At 41.2% G+C, this 24,275-nt stretch overlaps 1 protein-coding gene across 1 annotated transcript in view; it reads right to left on the bottom strand.

The window, feature by feature from the left end:
- The window catches only part of LOC123948853 (treacle protein-like), a 120,494-nt gene extending 106,576 nt beyond the window's left edge, over window positions 1–13,918 (bottom strand). Inside the window, 1 exon segment of the mRNA XM_046015980.1 lies at window positions 13,528–13,918. Coding sequence (XP_045871936.1) covers window positions 13,528–13,918 — 391 coding nt within the window.
- Window positions 13,919–24,275: the final 10,357 nt, after the last annotated feature.

Genomic DNA, 24,275 nt, shown 5'->3' with positions numbered 1-24,275 from the left:
TCCCTAGTTTCTATCTCATTGATCTCTGCTCTAATCTTGATTATTTCCCTTCTTGTGTGTGGGGTTGGCTTAATTTGTTGTTGATTCTCCTTATCCTTCAGTTTTAAATGTGTTTCCTCTAACAAAGTATATTCATAGAACATACTTTTTAAATGAACCTTTAAAATTCTCTCTTTTGTTCAGTAAGTTAAACCCATTTGCATTTATTATTATTTGTATATTAGAATGTGTTTCCCCACACTTTCCTTATTTTCTATTTGCCATACTTTCTTTTTCTCTTTTCTTGCCCTTCAAAAAATAGAGTTCTCTTCTCCTCATTTGAGAGTTGCACATTCTATTTTTATTATTTAATGGTTATGCCCAATTTAATATCAAAAGTTCTATTTACATTTATCTTCCAATTTCTTAAATTATTGATGTCAACATCCACTACATAAATAAAATAACTACTTTGTAGATATAAATTATTATTAAACACTTAGCTTGTTAGGGCCATGATCCAGTTGTGTGGGGTATAATTTATTCATTTTGTAGTTTTTGTTTTGTTTTGGTGTCTCCTATGAGGTGTATTTCCCTGGTTAGTAATATGAAATGAGAAGAGGAGCAAGACTCTCGTTCCTGGTTGGTGTGCCCCTCCTTGTGTGTTTGGAGAAGAAATGGGCATGCATCACAGTGGGAGACTCTGAATCCACAACTTGACTCTCCTCATCGTTTTCTGCACCGCTCCTCTCAGCTGCCCCCAAGAGAAGTTTTCTATCCTGACTTTCATTCCCTAGCCCTAAACAAATGTGAAGGGTGAGGCCTGAACTAAATGCCCAGCACCACCCACCACCCTAGTGTCCGACTGCCATGTTCCTCTGCACTGTGAGCACCCACCTGGCCCTGATGTTGCCTGTGGACCCAGGCAGCTCTGGGCGGGCACCAAGGGTATTTCTGTTTTTGGCGTGAGCTTTGTTTTTTAATCCACCAGTGAAGACACGGGCTTAGGTCCTCAAGTGTAAGGTAGGAGGAGAAAGAGAACACAACTGGGAAGCACCCCAACTCCACCCCTAGATGCTGATGCCTCCTCCAACACAGCTGCTACTCTCTCCCTCTCAGGGAAACAACTGCTCCCTGTCTGCCCAGGGGCCACCCAGTGTTTCATTTTAAATGTTTAGATTCATATACTTCCTTGCTACTCCCATGGCATCTGTAAGATGGAGTTCAGAGAAGGAACCAGAAGTAGTTACTCTTCTACCTTCTCCTTTTCACTGTGGGTGAGCTCCCCTAAAGTATATACATGTTCCTTAATGCTAAATCTGGTTATCATTTTTCTGATGATTTTTATTACATCTGATGTGACTCTTATCTTTAAAAGTTTCCCCTTTTCATTTACATTTCTTTCCTGATCGCTGACAAATGGGTATTTCACATTTTCTGCCATTTTATAATGCGTCAGGTTTCCAAAGACTGTAAGAGAAGTCAAAAGCATAAATTGGTAGATTTGGAAGAATATGTGATGAGTCAGGAAAAGCATTCCCATTCTGGGATCTCATTAAGATTCCTGGGGTTAGGTTAGGAAGAGAGAGTCTGAGAAATAGCAAGATTTGTGTAGAACTTGTAAATGTCTGAAAAAAAAGAAGCTTGACAAGGAAATGATAACATCTCTGAACAGGATTCAGGAGTCTGAGAGGATAGCCCAGACCCTAGGAGACACAGAGCCAGAGGAGAAAGTCTGGGCACTGTGTCAGCAAACCCTGGCCTGAGCTGCCTTACAGATGGTCGTTGTCCTACTGGCCTGATAGCAGTTGAGAAATCAGGGGTGGCCAAAAATGGCAGAAGGTTGGCAGGGTCCCGGGTGGTCCCTCAGAGGGTCTGGTGGCCTGGCATGGAGCTAGAGCTTCGGATTAAATTCCTGGGAGGGACTCTGAGAGGGAGCAAGGAAATTCTAGGAACCTTAACAGTCTTTCCTGTAGGAACGTGCGACTGCTAGTCAGAAGCCCGCTGAGACTGATCACCGACAAACACAGTACGAATCAGGACTTCCCAAATGTCAGCATCTGTAGAGGACAAGGCCCTCTCCTCATCCACCCCCAGCCCAGAGCTCAGGCACAAATCCAGGGCAAGGGACAGGGCGGCTCAAATCAGATGAAACTAAGTACCACAATCTCAGTGCCGCAGAAGCTTATAATAGAAACTTCTTTCCGTTCCACACACTCATATTTCTTTCTTGCCCCTTGACTGGTGCTCTGAGATTATCATATGGGGTCTGGGTATGGAGTCTGCTGCATATGGGAAACCGTTCCTCAGGCCTCAACCAGCTCCCTCTAAGGAGCAGATAACGGTCTCTTCTGAGCCTGAATTCCGAAGCTTCAGGGATGGAATCCTATTGGTCAAGTGAAGTTTGTGTTTCTTTCTGCGTAGCTGTCAACATAACTGTACTTGATCCTCCTTATCAGGTCAAAATAGGAAGAACACGCCTTTTTAAAAAGTATAATTCAATGCAGAAGTTAAGACAAGGTTGAGGAATGCCTCTGAGTTCAGTGAAGCCCTCGGACCCTCAATGGAAGAGGACGAGCTGCGAGGAGGTGGCGGGGCGAACCCGTGATCTCCGGCCGCCGTGGCTCGGAGGGACACGCGGCTGCACATGCCGCTCATTTCATTCCCACCTTAAGTATTATAATGGGTAACATTTGGGGCAGTTAAGACATGTCCGGTATTTTGCATACACTTTGCATACAGTTAATCGTTTATTCCTTACACAAACTGTGAGCTATTGACTATGAGCCCTACCGGCGGCTCAGGAACCTGCCCCGCACAGACAAAGGGACCGACGCAGGTCCACAATGGGTCGATGACACTCCTAGGTCTGCAGGCCTCCAAAGACTCTTTTCTTAACCATTCAGCTCTTCTGCCAGCCCAATAGGATTGTTACCCGCCCCGCAGTTCAAATTATCCCAACCAATGTGATGTAAAAGAACACTATCTGGTTACTCAGGGACACAATCCTTGAAAATGTATTTATAATTAAGGAAGAGGAGGCAGGGGAGGGCATTCTCTCCTAACCATGGTAAGCAATCTGTTCAGTTCCCAAAGCAAGAAGTTTGGTTTTCTTTCTATCTGGTTTTTATGTTCAAGGGAATATAAATGTCAGGAATCAAGCATCCCCTCTGGATGACAGAGCAATAAATAACTTTGCTACCATTTTGCACAGATGCTGGGACTAAATTAAGACCAGGAAAGATATAAACAACTATAGCAACAGACCGATGATGAATCTATTTTTAAGAGCAACTGTTGAATTAGAAAGATTTGTCCAATTAAAAAACTTAGAAGGAAATCATTTGGGCATCAATTCGAAGAAATTCAAAGGCGATCCAGAGCTGGAGTAAGTGAGCAATCCACTCCGCCCAGAAGGGCTGAACTCACTTCCCCATGTTAAGCAAAATACTGATTTGTTTTAAGGCATAAAGGAGAGTTTATACCTTGGAAGACTTCAAATATTACTGGGAATAGAAGAAAGTATTTATGAAATAATAAAAAGTGTATACTCTTGATATAAATAATGTAAATATTAATAATATAAATAAAATATAAAGAATAGTATCACTTATATGTCCTTAGGGAAATTCATACTTAAAACTGAGACAAACCATAAATGACTCTTAATCTCACAAAACAAACTGGGGATTGCTGGGGGGAGGTGGGATTGGGAGAGGGGGAGGGGGCTATGGACATTGGGGAGGGGAGGCGAACCATAAGAGACTATGGACTCTGAAAAACAACCTGAGGGTTTTGAAGGGGCGGGGAGTGGGAGGTTGGGGGAACAGGTGGTGGGTAATAGGGAGGCCACGTTTTGCATGTAGCACTGGGTGTTGTGCAAAAACAATGAATACTGTTACGCTGAAAAAAATAAATAAAATGGAAAAAATAAAAAAAAACTGAGATAAATATTTTATTCTAAATTGATTCAATTTTATCAATTTAGCTAATATTTTGAACCACTCCAACATAGTAATACCAATTTTGGGTATTTATCCCGAAATAAATAGATACAAAAATATCAATAACCACAAATGTTCAATGAAACATTATTTAGTAATTGCAATGTATTGAATATGGAATCAAAACAAAAGAAACTAATGATTTGTTCAGTAACAATTATTTGTCTTGCACTATATGGATACTTTCCTTAGGTTATTATTTTTAACATAATACTCTAAATATGCTTTTCCTAACTAGGAAATGAGCTCAAAGAGGATAAGTTGTCTGTGAAAGATAAGACACATGCAGAGGATTTAATATTTAGTTGAAATACACACATCCATAATTGCATCTATATAATGAAATACATAAAATTATATTTATGAATGGGCATTGAATAGAACATGCAGACCACTGGTGTTTATTAGAGTAGTGGCATCCTGACTGCCTCTCTGTGGCTTTAAAATTTTCCCTATTCATTTATTCAAGAATACTTACCAAATGCCTACATCAGGGAGCAAAATAAAATTCCTGTCCTTGTGGAGATTATATTCCAGTAGAGGAGACAAATAATGGATAAATATATGCATACAATTAGTATGTATGTATGAAATCAATTAGTGATAAATATTATGAAGAAAATAAAGCAGGGTGTAAGGACCGGGAGTGACAGGTTACTCTTTTTAGCAGCAGTGGGCAAGGAAGTCCTCCTTAATGAGACGGCATTTGCACAGTGAAGTAAAAGGGAATAAGCCATATGGAAATATTGGGAGATCATGATAGGCAAGTGCAAAGGCCCTGAGGCTGAACTAGAATGCCTTACAGACATTTAAAAGATAAAGGACAAAGTTCAAGTAGTGATGTTAAGTAGAAATAAAGTAAAAAGTGTACCAAATTATAGCCCTCACCTAACAATTATGTTAAAAAGTACACAAAAAAGAAAGACACTAAAGTAAAAAGTGATGATGAGTTATCTTGGTATAAATGTAGGTTTTGAGCTCTAGATCCAAACTGCCTGGGTTCAAAATCTTAGCTTTACGCGCTCAGGAAATTTGCATAGCTTTTCCACGCCTTATCTGTGAAAGTGGGTAATAATAATAGTAGTGCTCGTAGTACTGTAGTGTTGTTGAGAGGTGTGGTGGGCAGAATAATATGCCTATAATGTGTCCACATTCTAATCCCCAGAAACCGAGTGTGTTACCTTATATAGCAGACGGTAATTAAGTGGCAGGTGGAATTAAGTTGCTAATCAGCTGGCCTTCAGATAGGGAGGTGATGTAGGGTTATTGAGTTGGGGCCCAGTACAATCAAGAGGATCCTTAAAAGTGGAAGATGAAGGTTGAAGAAGGGAGTCAGGAGAAGAGATGTGACAACAGAAGCAGGGGTACAGAGATGCTGTGTGGCTGACTTTCAAGATGGAGGAAGAGGTCAAGAGCCTAGGAACATGGACAGCTCCAGAAACTGGGAAAGGAAAGGAAGCATTCTTTCCTGGAGCTTCTAGAAACAAAATTCAGCCCCACTGAAACTTGGACTTTAGCCCAATGGGACCACTTGGAACTTTCAAACTACAGAACTGTAAGCTAATAAATCTGTGTCGTTTTAATTCACTAAGCTTGTGATAATTTGTTATAGCAGCCATAGAAAACTAATACTAGAGGATTACGTTAGCTTCTATAAGTAAAATATTTGGAATATCTGGCACATGGTGAGCATTTTAGAAGCTGTTATAATATTTTGGGTGATATTTTCTCCTACACTTTCCCATAAACAGTAAGTGTGTATTGGCTAAATATTATCTTAAAAATAAGTGGGAAAAGACGACTTAAAAGGAGGAGATATTATCAACAGCATTAGTAATATGTGGAAGGGAAATTTTTAATTGCAGAAGAACATAACTAATTCAAATATAAAATGTTAATAGGAAAACAGAAAAAAAAAGCTTTCCTAAATTAAAAAAAGTTTTCTATGATATGTTCTTCTCTTGCTAACAAAATACTGACAAGCAACTGGGGCTGGAGCAGATTAAAGAGGTCTCATTTTGCATATGTGATTTATAGACTATGAGGAAAACCATGAATCCATCTAGAATCCAGATGTAGGTCACTAATCTAAGGCATGGAGTCCAGTAAGTTCCTTTACAGACAAGAATCATAAAAGCTTGGAATTTCACTCCTAGTAAAAGCCTCTAGGAATTTGTGAATTTCATTTTCATTCCAACAGAAAAGTGAGAAATCAAATTGTAGCAAGTCAACAGAGAGCACCCCTTCCCTTAATTCTTGGCTCGATCAGGTCTCTAGGGCCCTCAAAAATTTCAGTTCCATCCAAACACTTAGTGAGCATCTCCCATATGTATGGCCAGACCCTGTGTTAAGTAGCATTGAACTTAAATACAGACAGCACATAATCTATAACTTGTATAGTTGAAAAAAATACAGGCTCATTATTTTAAAAACTTGAAACATTTACTACATGCTCAACTTTTTATTCAAAAATATTTCTTGAGTGTCCTTCTGAATATAGTTAGGTATGATGAAATACTTTCAAATAGACCTCATTGTTTTTCAAATAATTTGTGTGAGAGGAGGAGGAAACTTTGTAGCTTTTCTACTTTACTGCTTTGGAATTTTTTTTTTTCCAGATCATTTAGATGTTTAGCTAAAAAACTCAGAGTATTTATAATTCCATAAGAATTATATAACAAGGGGTGCCTGGGTGGCTCATTGGGTTAAGCCTCTGCCTTGGGCTCAGGTCATAATCTCAGGGTCCTGGAATCGAGCCCCCCATTGGGCTCTCTGCTCAGCGGGGAGTCTGCTCCCCCTCCCCGCTGCCTCTCTGCCTACTTGTGATCTCTTTCTGTCAAATAAATAAATAAATATTTTTTTAAAAAAAAGAATTATATAATGAGATGTTGGTCAAAATGTTAGATTTTAAGATAGTACTTTTTAAGTTTCATTTCATTCTTATTAATCAAAATAATGTACAAAAAATCAGATACCCACTCTGTCCATCTTCTTTCCCAATTCCAACTGCCCAAAACCAAACACTTTCTATGTTTTTGGCTATTTGCTCTGGTGGTTGCTTCCACATTTATAACTGGCTGGTGTAGTTTGCTCTTTTTTTGCGTATCCCGTCAACTGATCACTAGTGATGGGGCATGAGATTCCACTTGCCAGCCACACGCTTCGTCCCCTCACACACAAACATGTACGTTCATCTTTTCCTAGTCTTCCAAAAGAGCTCCATCACCCTTTCCAGTTGAGCCAATGTTTATTGTCTACATTTTATGACGATGTAAAAATAAGGCAGAGTAGCTCCAGGTACTGGACTGTAGTTTCATTTCCTTTCCTCCGTAATAATTTGTGCCCTGGAATTAACCATTTCCTCAGTTTAGTCCAACTCTTCTGTACAGGGTGCGACTTCACAAACTCATTGCCCAACTCTGACAGAGCAGGACTTTGGCCTGGCAGGAAACTCGTCAGCCGTGGACTCTCCCTTGCAGACAACCCGGCTGGATGGAGCTCTCTCCCCTGCTGCTCTGAACTGGATCTCTTGTTCCAGAGAGCTGCCACTCATCACTTGTCCTGATTTTTTGTCTTGGGTCATGCCTGGGAGTGGCCTTCTCCTCGTTCCTGTGTTTTCAACCCTGTTTCCAGGACACCTGGCCTACTCTCTTGGCTGATGGCCAGTCCTTAGGGAAGCACATCTTTCAAGAGCATCCCCCAAAAAAGATACTTGGGACAGAAACACATTAAGAACTTTCAGGTCCCAAAATGTCTTTCTTCAACCTTTGTGCTCAATTATCAGTTCTACTGTTTCTAGAGCTCTGTTTGTAACTCCGTTGTCTCTAGCTTCCCATACTGTCTGCAGGAGTCTGATCCTATTCTGATCCCCAACCCATTTCTATGGCACCTATCTCCCCGTCTGGAGGCTTTGACAATTTTTCTCTATCACTAGCTTCCTAACATTTTTATGATAATCTGCCTAGTTTTGCTTTCTCTTCTTGTTTTTTTTGTCACTCAGTTTGCTGTCCAGTCATGCTGCCTATCCTTTGAAACTTAACTCCTATGGTCTGGGCAGTATTTTCAGAATAGGTCTTTAATCATTTTTATTTCCCTTCGTCTCTCTTTGTGAAACCTGTATCACTTATGTCTTTTGGAACTCCTCAACCGATTCTTTAATTTTCTTGCCTTTTTTCACCACATTTGGGAGACCTATTTTGAAATAGTTTCTCAACTTTGTTTTCCAAGCCTTTCACTGGATTTTTAATTTCTGCTATCACATTTTAATACCCAAGATCTTTCCTTTTAAAGCAATCTATTATTTTTCATGGGCACATTTTCTTCTCTCATTTTTCTGAGAATATTAAAAAGGTTCAATCACTTTTTTTTTTCCTGTTTGTTCAGTTCGTTATTAAAATATCTGGTGATCTGGGCTTTGATGCAGGAGGGTCTAGGGACACAGTCTTGTTGTCTTTGTAAAGGCTCACAAAAAGCAGTCACTGTAACACTTCACTCTTGGGCACATCACGTTTCCCAAATACAGATCTTCCCGTCTATATTGCGTTGAGGTTTGTGGAGATGGTTGCAAGCTTCGGCATTAGTACTCAGGAGGCGGAGTGGGGCCAGAAGTGGGAGGTGTCACTTCCAGTGTGCAGCTCTTCACCTAACATCCTCTGTTTCAGAAAGTGTCTCTGTCATACCCTCAGTCGTTTATAACCTCTCCAACTTGAGAACCTGTAGACAGGTTCTCTACAGTAAATCTCAGACCATTGGCCAGAGTCGGGGAAGGGAAGAGTTGCCCTGAGGAGGGGGTGGGGAGTCTAACTGCTAATATAAATGAGGATTTTCAGCAATCCACCTGTTTTTGGACCCTCCCTCCACCTCCTACTTTTCCAAATCCCTGCTGTCCCAAATCCACATGAGCCTCTGTCAAATTCTGCAGGAAGAGTCAGTTGGCTTTTTATTGACTTTCCACACCACAGGCTCATATTTCAGATTTTTCAAGTCAGTTAAGTCAACTATTTCTCATTCTTCCAAATTCCTGCTTCCAATTTTTTGAAATGCGTTGTCAGATATAAATGTGTGCCTTTCTGACCTTGTAAATGTATACCTTTAAGCCCAGAGTCCCTAGAGGTACAAGTGGACGTCCACACCCTGTAGGTTTTTCTTTCTGATTGCAAATCCCACTCTATTGTCCCCACACTCCCCACCCCAGGCACCTCCAAGCTTCACCTCGATGAAACTGAAATGTAAATGAATTCCTGTTATTTCCAAGTTGTAGAACTGTAAGTGACTTTTATAATCTTTCTCTCTTCATAATTTTTTTTTTAGATTTCACATAGGGAACATGTGTTAGTTATTTAATCATAAAAAAATCCCATATATTTTTAAAAATATGTTCTTATCATGCATCTTATATTTTGGCAGTCTTCTCAATAGTCTCTGGAAATTTAATTCAGTAATTATTTTTTAATCTGGTTTCTCAAATTAACATTTAATTTACAAAAAGATCCAAACTGAAAATAAGCCAAGCTATATATCTTATAAGTAATAAATCAGTAAAATTGCAGAATGTTAGACCTGGAAAGATCCTCAGCATCATCTAGTCCAGTAATTTTTTCAAACTATCTCCATGAATCTTGGGGTTCTAGAGATAAGTCTTGGGGCTACAGTAGAGGGCAAGGGGGAGACTAATTGGTATGGACCCAGATCTTCCACCTTAAAAAAAAAATATTTTGTTTATTCATTTGAGAGAGACAGAAAACAAGTTAGGGGGCGGGGGAGGGCAGAGGGAGAAGGAGAAGCAGAGTCTTCACTGAGCAGGGAGCCTGATGCAGGTCTCGATCCCAGGAGTCTGAGATCATGACCTGAGACAAAGGCAGGCACTTAACCAACTGAGCCCCCACAGGTGCCCCTCGACAATTCAGTCACAAGACCTCAAGCTAATTATAAGAAAGGGCATTTGTTGTTACCTTTTCATAAGATATTCTTTATGTAGTTTTTTGTATAACTGAATCCTCCTCATCTTTCAAGATTAGACTTAGTTTTAATCTCTGAGAAAACTTCTCCAATAACTTTCACCAAAGTAGTCCACTATGGCAGAGACTGCTGGTTACCTCTTATTATCCTTTCTTTCCCTCACCTTAAGAGAACCCTTATGTTTAGGCGAGGCTGTTGTCACCGGGATAAAAAACTATATTATCCACTATACTTTGCACCAGTCTGGGCATGTGACTAAGTTTGGACCACTAAGACATAGGAAGTATTTTGTAAAACTTCTGGAGTTTCCCTGAGGAAATTGGTTGGCCCTCCTCTGCCCCTTCCTCCCTTCTAATTCCCTTATGATGAAGCTTGGATGGATTCAGGCAACCTTCTTGGGCAGTGAGGCAACACTCTAACCAGGATGGAGTATGAACCAGAATAAACCTATGTCCCTGCTAACTTTGTGGAGCCACCAGAGTTGACCTGGGCTGCTTATCTCGGGATTTCTTGCGTGAGAGAGAAAAATGAACTTCTAAGATACTTTAATTTTATAAATGGCAATTTAATACAACCTCCTTATTATGCAGATAAGAAAACTAAGACATTATAATATGTGACCATAAATATGGAAGGCCAGGACAGAGACAGTTCTCTGATCTCTGTCTAGCTCTCATCACATCAACAGTCTTAATGTGAATATTTCAGGAAAAACAGAAACCAGGCATACTGAATCATTGCTGTGTGTGAGGCACAGAAGTATGGAGCATTCATAGTCTGACTTGTTGTCATACTGACAAATGCCTAAATACTTATGATACAATGTGGTGAGTAGTATAATAATAGAGATGTACATATGCAGGAAAATGAAGAAAGGGTGTGATTTAATTCTGCCTTACATTATCAGGAAGATAAGAAGTAACTTAACAGTTAGGCCATGATGGAAGAGTAGGAGTGCTCAGGTATAAGAATGGAAGAGGAGTAAGGGAGGTATAGTAGGCAGATGAACACTAGCGTATAGAAGCATGAAAGGACGTGGCGTGTGTAATGAATAATCTGAAGAAAGCAAAAAAGGTGACAAATGAGTCTAGAAATTTAGAAATTTAGACTCAGGGCAGACCCTAAAGTCTTTGTATACAAATACTGGAGTAGATCCAAAGGCAAAGAAAGTTCATACTATGATAGTTACTGTATTGGATTATTTTAAAATTTATTTTCTCTTCCCAATAGAAGTGTAATTTCTTTTATTGGGATTGAGTCTTTGACAATACCTATAGACTAATGGGACCTACCCAAGGTTCCAGTTGCCCTTGTCCATGCAGAGCCATGCAAACCAAGCTAAGCCACTTCAACACTCCTGTCTTGTACCCTGAATCTTAAGCAGCAAAAAAAGAGACCACACATGGTTGTCACTTCAGTTATCAACAAGTCTTGTTCTTCACTATAACATTCCTGCCACGAGACTGTCTTGTGGCCTCCTTAACCCAATTTCAACCCAACCCAAGGCCCCAGCGTGGTTTGGCTCTTATCCTTCTTCCTGTCCATTCTGAAAGTCCTCATTATTCTCTGACATATTTATTTTGCTTAAGTTAAACAGGAGGGTTTCTTAAACAGGATGCTTGAGACAAAGAAATCTAGCACATAAAGTATCCCAATATGAATCACCAAGGTTAGAAGGAAATGTCTCTCTCCAGCTCCATGTTGTTGCAGGGTTGAAACTGGGGTGTCAGAAGTTACACACTCTTATTGGCTCTTCCACTATGCTACATTTATCAACCTAGCTTTTTCAGTAAAAGCTTACTAACTTTTTATGTTGTTTCTCAATTGGTTCAGAGTTTAATCGGGGAAGATGGAGCTATTTATTGAGATTTCTCAAAGACCCCAACCACCTATACTACCACAGTAAACCTACGGGACAACCCAGTGGGGAGAGAATATTATCAATGTCTCCATAAACAGCAAGAAATAGTGTTCAAGTGACAGCCAAGGCCAAAACTCTCATTTCCTAACTCAAAATCCCATGTTCTTTCCTAAAAGGGATTGTCCAGCTGGCTTTTGATCCTATTGTTGCTGTCCCAAAACATTTTCTATTTTACAAATTCAGAGGCATTAGTAATGATTTTATCTTTGTCAAGGCAGGAAATTCATGCTTCCCATGAGGAATCTTTTAGGCCTGACCCAGATAAAACTAAATGGTCTTTATCTGGTTTCTTGCATTCCTCTGGATTCAAGGAGAAGGGGCAAATGCCGAGAAGGAAGCATGCTTAACACAGCATACAATGGACTTCTGAATCTTCTGTAATTAAAAAGGGATTTTGAGAATTTATTTTTATCAAGATCCTCAGATGATTCAGAGAACACATTTTTTTGAGATAAATGATCATGTTACCAAGAGTAATAGGAGATATTATTAAGGGTTGCATAAATACTTGGAGAGTGACAAAGAATTTAAATGATGCAGGATAGAAAAATTTCCTTCTCCTAAAAAATGAAAGTTCAGATTAATGGAACAACTTGAAAGACGTCTCAACTATTTCATCCCAATGCTTCACAAGAATACACAGATGGGCCCTAAGATGGGGTTATGAAAAGGAAAACACATTATCAACCTCTTTTTTTTTTTAAGATTTTTATTTATTTATTTGACAGCAAGAGAGAGAGATCACAGGTAGGCAGAGAGGCAGGCAGAGAGAGAGGGAAGCAGGCTCCCTGCCGAGCAGAGAGCCCGATGTGGGACTCGATCCCAGGACCCTGAGATCATGACCCGAGCCGAAGGCAGCGGCTTAACCCACTGAGCCACCCGGGCGCCCCCATTATCAACCTCTTTTATATTCAACCCTGATTTTAAAGTCAAGTGAAATTCAAGTGAGATGGAGTGTGAAGCTCCTTCCTGGAGTCACCTTTCTAAACTCACACATAAACTCCAAGAGAAGATGCCAGCAGCTCACATTCTCAGCCTTCATGTTACCTTTATCCGTAAGGTTTTACTCTTAAGGTTCCCATCTCTGTAAATCATCAAATCATGCATTTCAACATAGATCATCTATTCTAATTACTGCACTTAATCAGCAGATAAACTTATGCCTGGAATGATAAATTGGACACACCCAGGCCCAACTAGCCAGTTAGGGGCAAAGTCCAGACCCATCTTCTACCTGCACAGGACCTTGAAGGGAGAAATTAGAAGATTTTTTTCTTTGTTGACACTTGTATATTGGGAAGGAGATGGGTGAAAAAGGTCACTTGTCCCCATAGTGATACTAAAATTACTTTTGGTAGCTGGCAAAGAAGGAATCAACTTTATTTGGGAAAATACCTGTGTTATCTCAGCCTGCTATAATAAAACACCATAGACTGGGTGGTTTAAACAACAGAAATGTATTTTCCCACTGTTCTGGAAGGTAGAATCTGAGATCCGGGTGCCAGCATGGTTGTGGAGGTGTTGATGGCGATGCTGAGATGGTGGTGGTGGTAGTGAAGATGATGGTGATGTCGTGGTGCTGGTCGTGGTGGTGGTGATGTGGTGGTGATGTGATGGTGATGGTGGTGATGGTGGTGGTGGTGGTGGTGGTGATGATAGTGATACGGTAGTGATGATGGCTGTGGTGATGATGGCAATGACAACGATGGTGGTGGTGGTGATGGTGATGATGGTGATGATAGTGATACGGTAGTGATGATGGCTGTGGTGATGATGGCAATGACAACGATGGTGGTGGTGGTGATGGTGATGATGGTGATGATAGTGATACGGTAGTGATGATGGCTGTGGTGATGATGGCAATGACAACGATGGTGGTGGTGGTGATGGTGATGATGGTGGTGATAGTGATACGGTAGTGATGATGGCTATGGTGATGATGGTGATGATGATAATGGTGGTGATGGTGATGTGGTTGTTGTGGACATGGTAACGTGGTAGTGATGAAGGTGAGGATAGTGATGATGATGATGGTGGTGATGGTGGTGACGGACATGGTAGTATGTGTGAAGAGAGAAATGTGGGAAGCCAAAAAGGGGACCATCAAGCTGATTTAAGGCTGAGGCACCTTGTGATATGAAATGGTCAGGGAAAATGCCCAGTGTGGGGTACCCAAAGGACTTCCAGGTACAGGACACCCACCATTCAGTTTTAAGTCTGTTTACATTTGCTTTGGAGGTAACTCTTTCTCTGATCCTCAACATCCCCGGCTGGTGTGATTACACATGCGTTATGCCCTGTGAAGTGAGTATTTTTGTGGAAATCAAGGAAGAGTCCTGGTTTTATATCTTGGCCTTCTGTAAAGCAGAGGTGGTTATGACTAAATGACTTGTAAGAACCAAAGATGACTAGGAAACTCTTACCCTCTCATAGATCTACAGAAAAGTAGAGCCAATTTTGTCTGGTTCTCAAGAAGCAGGGAGACCCCAGCTAACATGGGCTAAACAGGTAAAAGAAATATTGCAGGTATTTACTCAATGTGAGGTTTGTTTAGAGATCATCAAAGCCCATCGTTAGAAGCTGTTATGTGGAGAAAGAATCCCCTCGCTGGATATATTAAGGTTATGTCAAGGCCCCAGCTTCCTGCTGAGCACTCCCTAGTGAGGTAGCGGTCCGCTCCTTCTCTTAGTCAGCAAGAAAAGGCTGAGGGGTTCTTTTCTTTTCTTTTTTTAAAGTTAACATACACAAGGAGTGTTTTCTTTGTTTGAGGGTTGGGGGAAAGGGGAAAACCTTTAAGTACATCATCTTTTCTTTCCCGTAAATGATCAAATAGTCTATTCAAGTATTTTCAAAATGGTTATACTTTTGAGGAACTATTATCTTCCCCCCTCACAACCCTGATGAAAGATGATTCCAAATGCAATAAAATGGGCTCCAGAGATATCCGTTTATTTATTCCAAATATTTCAGCTAATGAGAAAACAAATTTGAGCTCCCTGTCCTGAGGGCTTTGCAGCCAAACTCTTTGGCAGTGCTCTCGGTATGGGCACCCACTGCTTGTCTTGCTACCTCCAAGGCTCCTTGGGGCCCACTCTCTCTCCAAGTTTCTCATTAGTAGGAACTCCATCACTCACATGGGATGCAGAGGCCTCACCCCTGCTGACACTTTTATTGTGCTGGCCTTGCCAGCCTCTCGTCCCCTCTTACACCCCAGCCAGCCCTCCCTCTCTGCAGGACTCCCTCCCACTCTCATCCTTCTGTGAGGCTCCTGGCAAGAAGCTGCCTTTGATGGATCCCACAGACCCCTGACCTCACTTTGAAGTCTCCACAGCTTAATCAAACACACCCACCTCAAGACTCAACATTGCCCCTTTAACCGGCTTATCAAACTCATTAGGCACCCTGGGGGACCCAGTTTGTCTCCTATATGACAGAATTATAAGTAGGTTTGGGGGGAAAGAAGGGAAGTGAATGTTGTATTGTTGGATACGCACCACTAAGAAAGCAGAGTGTCCTATTGGCAGGAGGTAGGAGAGCTGCTGCTGACAGCCATCCCTCCTCCAGCTCCCGTGCAGACTACAGAGCCAGGCTTTGGGGACAGAGAGATGTGAGTTCAGCATGAGTCGATCTCAGCTTTGCTGCTGTGGTTGACCTTGGGCAGGCCACTTTGAGCAACCACCCCTTAAGGTCATTGTCAAAATTAACTTAAGTACTTTCCACACTATGTGGTAAATAAAAAAAGTATGATCTCAAAAAAGCAAACTATTTTATTTCCAATGTTCAGCCTCAGTGAAAGGTGAAGGGCTAACTGGCCAGCTCATGGAGACCCACGTCTGTACTCTCACTGAGGTTGTTAAGGAGGCATGACCTCATGCTGTTTACGATGATCCTGCCTAGTTACATACCAATGGTGAGGAGTGCTTCAGGGCCTCAGAGCACAGAATAATCATAATAAAAACCACCATTTAAATGGCTTCTATCTATTGTCCACTTATCTTGGGCCAGATACTGTACTGAATAATTGAAATATAATACTACCATTTTGGTTGGTATTATATCCCCACTTGACATTAAGGGAAACTGATAATCTAGAAATTTGCATGCTTTGCTTAAGGGTCTTATATCAGTCAGAGCCCTGAGAGGAAACAGTACACCTATAAGGCATGGCGAAGCCCCCAGAAACTAACAGAAGTGGAAAGCTGTTATCATCTCTAGGCTTGAAGGGGCTGGGTGGTGGGTAGCAAGGAGGAGTGATGTTATTGTACTCCAGGGAGAGGCAGAGCCATAGAAGAGCCGCCACCCAGCAGGACCAGTGGCCACAGCTGGGAGGCAGGGAAGGACAAGAGTAAGCATTGGGTTAAATACCCCATTGGCTGAATTCAAGAGGAAGCCAGAAGACAAGTGAATGGGATGCAGTGGTCCATAGTGGTCAACCTCTCTGGGTACAAGGAAGACCAGAGGACAGTAAAGAAGGGATGGCATGCATAGGGATGCCATCGAGAATAACCAAATCACTCAGCTGCTCAGTGGAAAACCTAGGACCTCACTCAACTCATTCAGCCAAGAGCAAGTCGTCTCCAACTACCTGGAAGATATTAGTTCAGTCTTTTAAGTAAATAAGCGAAGGGAAATTACAGAATGCTATAAAAGAGAATTTTAGAAATAAGTAAATCTGATTTTGAATCCAGGGTCTACTACTGGAACACTTTGTGGTCTTGGGCAAGTTCACTCAGCCTTTTCAAGGCTTGGCTTCCTCATCAGTGAAACTAGGAGACTAGTCATTCCTAGGGCAGACATCCAGGGTAAGGGATAAGCAAGATAAAGGAAAGAAAGTGGAGAGACATTGTCATGTCACCTACAAGAGCAGAATTGGGAGTCAGGCTGCCCAGGCTCAAGCCCTCACCATGTTCTCTGAGGCAAGTTCACCTCTCGTTGCCCTACACTTCTCCTCTGTGAAACAGAATGATGAGAATACCACCCGTACAGGTGCACTATGCTGTGACTCAGTCGATGTAAAACTTAAAATTACCCAACAGTTCACAAAAGTTCAGTACATGTTGGCTATTTTTACTCAAATGCTTATTAGCACATGGCCTGTTGCAGAGTAAGTAGTAACCTAGAGCTCACCTCCAGGTGGGTGGGAGCAGGATGAAGAATGTTTGCATTCCCATGTCTTTGTTTCTCTTCCCTCCAGAGCACTCGGAACCCATGCCAAACTGAGATTCAAACATCAGTTCAAAGAAATACGTGCACCCCTATGCTTACTGCAGCACTGTTTACAATAGCCAAGCTACGGAAGCAGCCCGGGTGTCCATCGAGAGATGACTGGATCAGAAGGTGGGGAATACATATACAATGGAATATTACTCAGCCATAAGAAAAGGATGAAATCTTTCCATTTGCAACAACATGGATGAACCTAGAAGGAGTTATTCTAAGTGGAATGGCCAGAGGGAGAAAGACAAATACCGTATATTTCTCTCATATGTGGAATCTAAAAGACAAAACAGACAACCAGCCAAGACAGAAACAGACACATAGATACAGCAAACAAGCTTTCGGTTAGCAGAGGGAGGTGGAGGGGGCAGGGGAATAGGTAAGATCTGAGAGAGGAGGAGGAAGGTGCTTCTGAGGCTGATATAAGAAATGGTGAATTTGGGTTTTTGTTGTTTTGATCCATTAGAGAACCCTGGAGGAGCTGGGATAAGCTCTGAGCTGGAAGTCGCTCCCACAGGTCCGCACATGAGATCCCTATGTTGACCTATTTCACGTTCCTCAAGTGCTCAGAGGTGAGTTTTTATGTTGTTCCCCCAACTGCTTGTCTCCTGCCTTCTCCCTGAGGGATCCTTATACATCATGTGGATTCTTCCCCCCCAATAAGCTTATCTAATTATTCTCCTTTGCTTTTTCCCTTGAGATCTGAAATGAAAACAATTCCCAGTTTCTGTCTCTAGATTTTGGCCAAAAGAGATTTTTTTGCTATATTGACTCATCTAGTTCCTACTTGTTTTGAAACATGACAGCTGAAAATTGAATGAGGAGATTTTGCATATCATCTTCAGGAAAGTTGCTTTATTAACATTTTCAAGTAAGCAATAAAGAGTTTTCTCTTGTTACAACAGATGGTAATGTTGTTTTATAGTTATGGAAGTCAGTGCTCCACACCTCAATGACTCTCAAATGCTTTAGTGTTTTATTGTGGGCTTTGCTGAGCACAAGAGAGTGATCATTTAGTATTTCAATCATGCCCAGTGCTTGGCACATAGTAGGCGCTCTGTAAATACTGTCTGAATAACTGAAGGAATTAATCAATTGATCAAAGCTCAAAGAATTTTTTTTCACACAGCACATGTCAAAAATACAGTGACTAGGCCACAAACAGCTTTTGAACGGATTATGAATAAAACCACTGAAAGCAGAGTTTCTGGAATTCGCCTTCTGGATCCAGGTCAGGACAGCACATAAGTTGCCCTCTTTCTTGTTGCTGCTATCTGTCAAGGACAAGTGGTGCTACTTCAGAACCAGTCACCTCAGTCAAGGTCATTAAGTTTTAGCCACCACATGGTCACTTCGTGAGCCCCCAACTCTAGCACACCAATTAGAGCCCATGTGATTGGATCCCGCTTCTTGACAGCTACTTTTTCATGGCTAAATATTCTCCCTCCCTATTTGTTGGTGTGTTGCAGATACATATACAACAGGGAGTACAGAAATGAGGTGTAACACCTCTAAACCCATGCAGCATCAATGAAGTGGACAGTTGAAGCCGCACAACATGGATGTGGCAGCCCAACACACTGACACGTGATTATCCAAGAGGTTGTAGTATTCATTGCCTCTCCACTAAAACATCAGGGAACCTTGCGTAGAATGTGTTTTTATGGCAGCATGAAAGTAAGAAATGATTATTATAATAATATAAGCAACAAAATATTTGTTATATGCAAAGTAAAGGCCACCCCGTGGCTCTTACCCTCCCCCTCTGCCATTCCCAATTCAAATGACCACCAAGCTTACCATGATCAACAGATTGTGATTATCCTTTTGTTCATTTTTCTATGCACATAACTTATTTTTATACAACTAGACTATACTATACATTTCCTGCAACTTGCCATGTTTGTTTAACAGACACCATTCCAAGTCAGTATGGAGATATATGCCTTTTTCTCTAATGGGTTTCACATATGGCATTGTAGGTTGATTCTAGTTGCTAGTTGTTGTTTGGGATGTTTGTTTGTTTTTTACTGTTAAAAGCAGTACATCATGATCATTTGTGTATCTACATCTTTGTGTGTTTATTTGTACGATACATTTCCAGCAGTGGAATTGCTGGGTTAGAGGGTAGGCACATTCCAAATTTGGACTGATATTGCCAATAGGCCCTACTAAATGGTCATACCAACTTATACTCTCAGGAACTTTATTACTTGGTATTTTTTTTCCTAAAAATGAGGGTGGAAAAGATGGAGAATGAATGCCAGGGACTTTGACTAGGGAAGTAAAGAAACAGCAAGATCCAGGGCGAGTCGCTTCAGCACTGAGCCTCTGGCTGAGTCTGCTGGGCCTGACGCACCACCCAAGGAGGGAACTGAAAGAAGGAGCTGCTGAACACCTCCCACCAAGTCAGGACGTGGGAACCGGTTTCTGTCCATTACAGCAAACTTCAGAAAAGAAAGAAGTAAAGGCTCAGAGAACATCTTCTCATCTACCTGTCTGGCTGTTCAAGGCTCTCTGTACTTCACTCTAGGGGATGCCTTTCGGACAAGACTTTCTGTCAAAAGCAATGAGTACAAAATAAATGGTGGAAATTTAATTCCAACAGCCTTTCACAGTTCCCAGAAGAAACACCATCCATTGCAGTGGGTGATTGAGTCATTCAGGCGAAATGGGGTTAAGGGGACTGACATCGATAAATCGGCTTTTTTTTGGCCTGCCCTGGATACATTAATAAAAATCTCATGGAACATCTTCACCCTATGCTTGTCAAGCTCTGAAGCAATCCACTGCTCTTTCTTAGCTTGGATTTTTCTCTGAGCGGAACAAAAAGCTATCTGATCCCAAGATAAAATCCCACAAGTACCATCACCTGCTGCCAAGAAACTTTCTCCTTGAAAAGTAGGAATAAAAATTAAGTTTGTAAAGGAAAAACAAATGCCAGAAACAGGCAGCCTTGCCACTGGAATGTTCTCAAAAGAGTCACCTTCAATTTTTTGAAAAACTGGCGAGTCCATTGGCATCCCTTCTCCTGTTTCTAGTATCATGGTCTGCCAGCTTTTCCCCTCTTTTGAAAAAAGTGCTTTAGTAAATCTATCTCTGTGACCCAGCGTGGTCCATACCAGCATGATGAACTGACTGTCACAATCCTAGAAGTGAGAAAGTCCAGGAGATAAAAGTTGATTCTCATTATGCACAGTAGTTAAAGTCACAGTGAAACTTAAATTCGAGAACACTGAGTCACGGTTCCCAGGGGAAATGCACCTTAGGTTCCTGTGAGCCACAGGCTCATTGCTATCAAGGATCAATACATAAGCATATTGGATATGTGTTTCTGTTTAAAGATGCCTTATTATGTATGGAATTGATTATGTATTGTATTATAGTGATCCTATGTACATTGGAGAGGTAATTGCTGTAGATGAATATGGTTGCTCATCGACATTGGATTCATGGCCAACGGCATGACTAATTCATGACCGAGCAAAGCCTGGCCCACATCTTGGCTCTACGGGGCCCATCACAGCCTTCCTGTGCTTAACAACATGAGGCTGCACTCAGCGCTGCACTTTGGGGCCATTTCAAACAATGAAATTACCAACAAAAAGTACAAAAATGTGAAAAACATGGCACTTACTCCACCACAGGGAGGATGATCATCCTCTGTAGGACAGCTAAAGCAAACAGGCTGAGCATCGCCCTGCTCTCCCTCGGCGGCATAGGCGTATGTCAGTTGACTCAAAGGTTTTGCTGCCTTGTGCGCGTCCATGAATGACGACCGAGTGTCACAAGTATTGATTTGGGCTTACAAATAAATGTTTGCCAGCATGTGAATTTGCAAACATGGAAATTGTGCATTCTGTACACAGGATCGAGTGTATTTCATGCTCAAGCCAGAGCAGCAGATCAGACTCACCACCACCACCACCAGGCATCTGTTCCCTTGTCTTCCCTAACTCCTCTGGGTTGGCTCAGTTTGGCTTGGATGACTCCCACAGATGGAGCCCCTTCGTGAAGGCACTGAACGAGGAGGCACTGAAGAGAGGAGGGGATGGGTAGTGCAAATAGTCCTCTCTCCCCATCGTTGCTTATCATCTGCTGGGGGTCGGGGGAAGAAGCTCACACATAGTGATGGTTTAAGACCTACTCTGGAAAATGACCTTCCCAACTAATGAGGGGAGAGAGATGGTGGATTAAGAAAGTGGACAAGTTGAACCAACCTTGCAACTCAGGGATGAATCCCACCTGGTCATGGTGGATAATCTTTTTAATGTGCTGCTGGATCCTGTTTGCTAGGATCTTGTTGAGAATCTTTGCATCCATATTCATCAGTGATATTGGTCTGAAATTCTCCTTTTTGGTAGGGTCTTTGCCCGGTTTGGGGATCAGGGTAATGCTGGCTTCATAAAAAGAGTCTGGAAGTTTTCCTTCTGCTTCAATTTTTTGGAACAGCTTCAGGAAAATTGGTGTTATTTCTTCTTTGAAAGTTTGGTAGAATTCCCCAGTGAATCCGTCAGGTCCTGGGCTCTTTGTTTTTGATCACTGCTTCAATCTCGTTACTAGATATCGGTCTATTCAGGTTGTCAGTTTCTTCCTGGTTCAATTTTGGGAGTTTGTAGTTTTCCAGGAATGCATCCATTTCAACTAGGTTGCTTAGCTTATTGGCATATAACTGTTGGTAATAATTTCTGAGGATTGTTTCTATTTCCTTGGTGTTAGTTGTGATCTCTCCCTTTTCATTCATAATTTTATTAATTTGGGCTTTCTCTCTTTTCTTTTGGATTAGTGTGGCCAATGGTTTATCGATCTTATTGATTCTTTCAAAAAACCAGCTTCTAGTTTCATTGATACGTTCCACTGTATCTCTGGTTTCTATCTCATTGATCTCTGCTCTAATCTTGATTATTTCCCTTCTTGCATGTGGAGTTGGTTTGATTTGTTGTTGATTCTCCAGTTCTTTAAGGTGTAGAGACAGCTGGTGTATTCTGGATTTTTCAATTTCTTTGAGGGAGGCTTGGATGGCTATGTATTTCCCCCTTAGAACTGCCTTTGCTGTATCCCATAGGTTTTGGACCAAAGTGTCCTCATTCTCATTGGTTTCCGTGAATTGTTTAAGTTCATTTTTGATCTCCTGGTTGATCCAAGCGTTCTTAAGCAAGGTGGTCTTTAGCTTCCAGGTGTTTGAGTTCCTTCTGAACTTTTCCTTGTGATTGAGTTCAAAGCATTGTGATCTGAGAATATGCAGGGAATAATGTCAGTCTTTTGATCGGTTGAGTCCTGCTTTGTGACCCAGTATGTGGTCTATTCTGGAGAAGGTTCCATGTGCACTTGAGAAGAATGAGTATTCTGTTGTTTTAGGGTGGAATGTTCTGTATATGTCTATGAGGTCCATCTGGTCCAATGTTTCATTCAATGCTCTTATTTCTTTATTAATTTTCTGCTTCGATGATCTGTCTATTTCTAAGAAAGGCATATTAAGATCTCCTACTATTATTGTATTCATATCAATATGACTCTTTATCTTGATTAATAGTTTTCTGATGTAATTGGGTGCTCCCATATTGGGGGCATAGATATTCACAATTGTTAGATCATCTTGGCGGATAGTCCCTTTAAGAATTATGTAGTGTCCTTCTGTATCTCTGACTACAGTCTTTAGTTTAAAATCTAATTTATCTGATATGAGAATCACTACCCCGGCCTTCTTTTGAGGCCCATTGGCATAAAAGATGCTTCTCCATCCCTTCACTTTCAGTCTGGGTGTATCCTTAGGTTCAAAATGGGTCTCTTGTAGACAACATATGGATGGGTCCTGTCGTTTTATCCAATCTGCAACCCTGTGTCATTTTATGGGCGCATTTAGGCCATTTGCAAATCAATCAGTGTGATAGAACAAATCAATAAGAGAAGAGAGAAGAACCACACGGTCCTCTCAATTGATGCAGAAAAAGCATTTGACAAAATCCAGCATCCGTTCCTGATGAAAACGCTTCAAAGTATAGGGATAGAGGGAACATTCCTGAACTTCATAAAATCTATCTATGAAAGACCCACAGCAAATATCATCCTCAATGGGAAAAAGTTTGCAGCCTTCCCGTTGAGATCAGGAACACGACAAGGATGCCCACTCTCACCACTCTTGTTCAACATAGTATTAGAAGTTCTAGCAATGGCAATCAGACAACAAAGAGAAATAAAAGGTATCCAAATTGGCAAGGAAGAAGTCAAACTCTCTCTCTTCGCAGATGACATGATTCTTTATATGGAAAACCCCAAAGACTCCACCCCCAAACTACTAGAACTCAGCAATTCAGTAACGTGGAAGGATACAAAGTCAATGTACAGAAATCAGTGGCTTTCTTATACACTAACAATGAAAATACAGAAAGGCAAATTAGAGAATCGATTCCATTTACTATAGCACCAAGAACCATAAGATACCTGGGAATAAACCTAACCAAAGAGGTAAAGGACCTGTACTCGAGGAACTACAGAACACTCGTGAAAGAAATTGAAGAAGACACAAAAAGATGGAAGACTGTTCCATGCTCTTGGATTGGAAGAATAAACATTGTTAAAATGTCTATACTGCCTAGAGCAATCTATACTTTTAATGCCATTCTGATCAAAATTCCACCAGTATTTTTCAAAGAGCTGGAGCAAATAATCCTAAAATTTGTATGGAATCAGAAGAGACCCCAAATTGCTAAGGAAATGTTGAGAAACAAAAACCAAACTGGCGGCATTACGTTACCCGATTTCAAGCTTTACTACAAAGCTGTGATCACCAAGACAGCGTGGTACTGGCATAAAAACAGACACATAGACCAGTGGAACAGAGTGGAGAGCCCAGATATGGACCCTCAACTCTATGGTCAAATAATCTTCAACAAAATGGGAAAAAATATACAATGGAAAAAAGATAGTCTCTTCAATAAATGGTGCTGGGAAAACTGGACAGCGATATGTAGAAGAATGAAACTCGACCATTCTCTTACACCGCACACAAAGATAAACTCGAAATGGATAAAAGACCTCAACGTGAGACAGGAATCCATCAGAATCCTAGAGGAGAACATAGGCAGTAACCTCTTCGATATCAGCCACAGCAACTTCTTTCAAGATATGTCTCCAAAGGCCAAGGAAACAAAAGTGAAAATGAACTTATGGGACTTCATCAAGATCAAAAGTTTCTG

The sequence above is a fragment of the Meles meles genome, chromosome 8, assembly GCF_922984935.1.
Source record: "Meles meles chromosome 8, mMelMel3.1 paternal haplotype, whole genome shotgun sequence".
In the NCBI taxonomy this organism is placed as follows: Eukaryota; Metazoa; Chordata; class Mammalia; order Carnivora; family Mustelidae; genus Meles; species Meles meles.
Note: the sequence above shows the minus strand (reverse complement) of the source record. Positions and strands in the feature narration are given on the sequence as shown.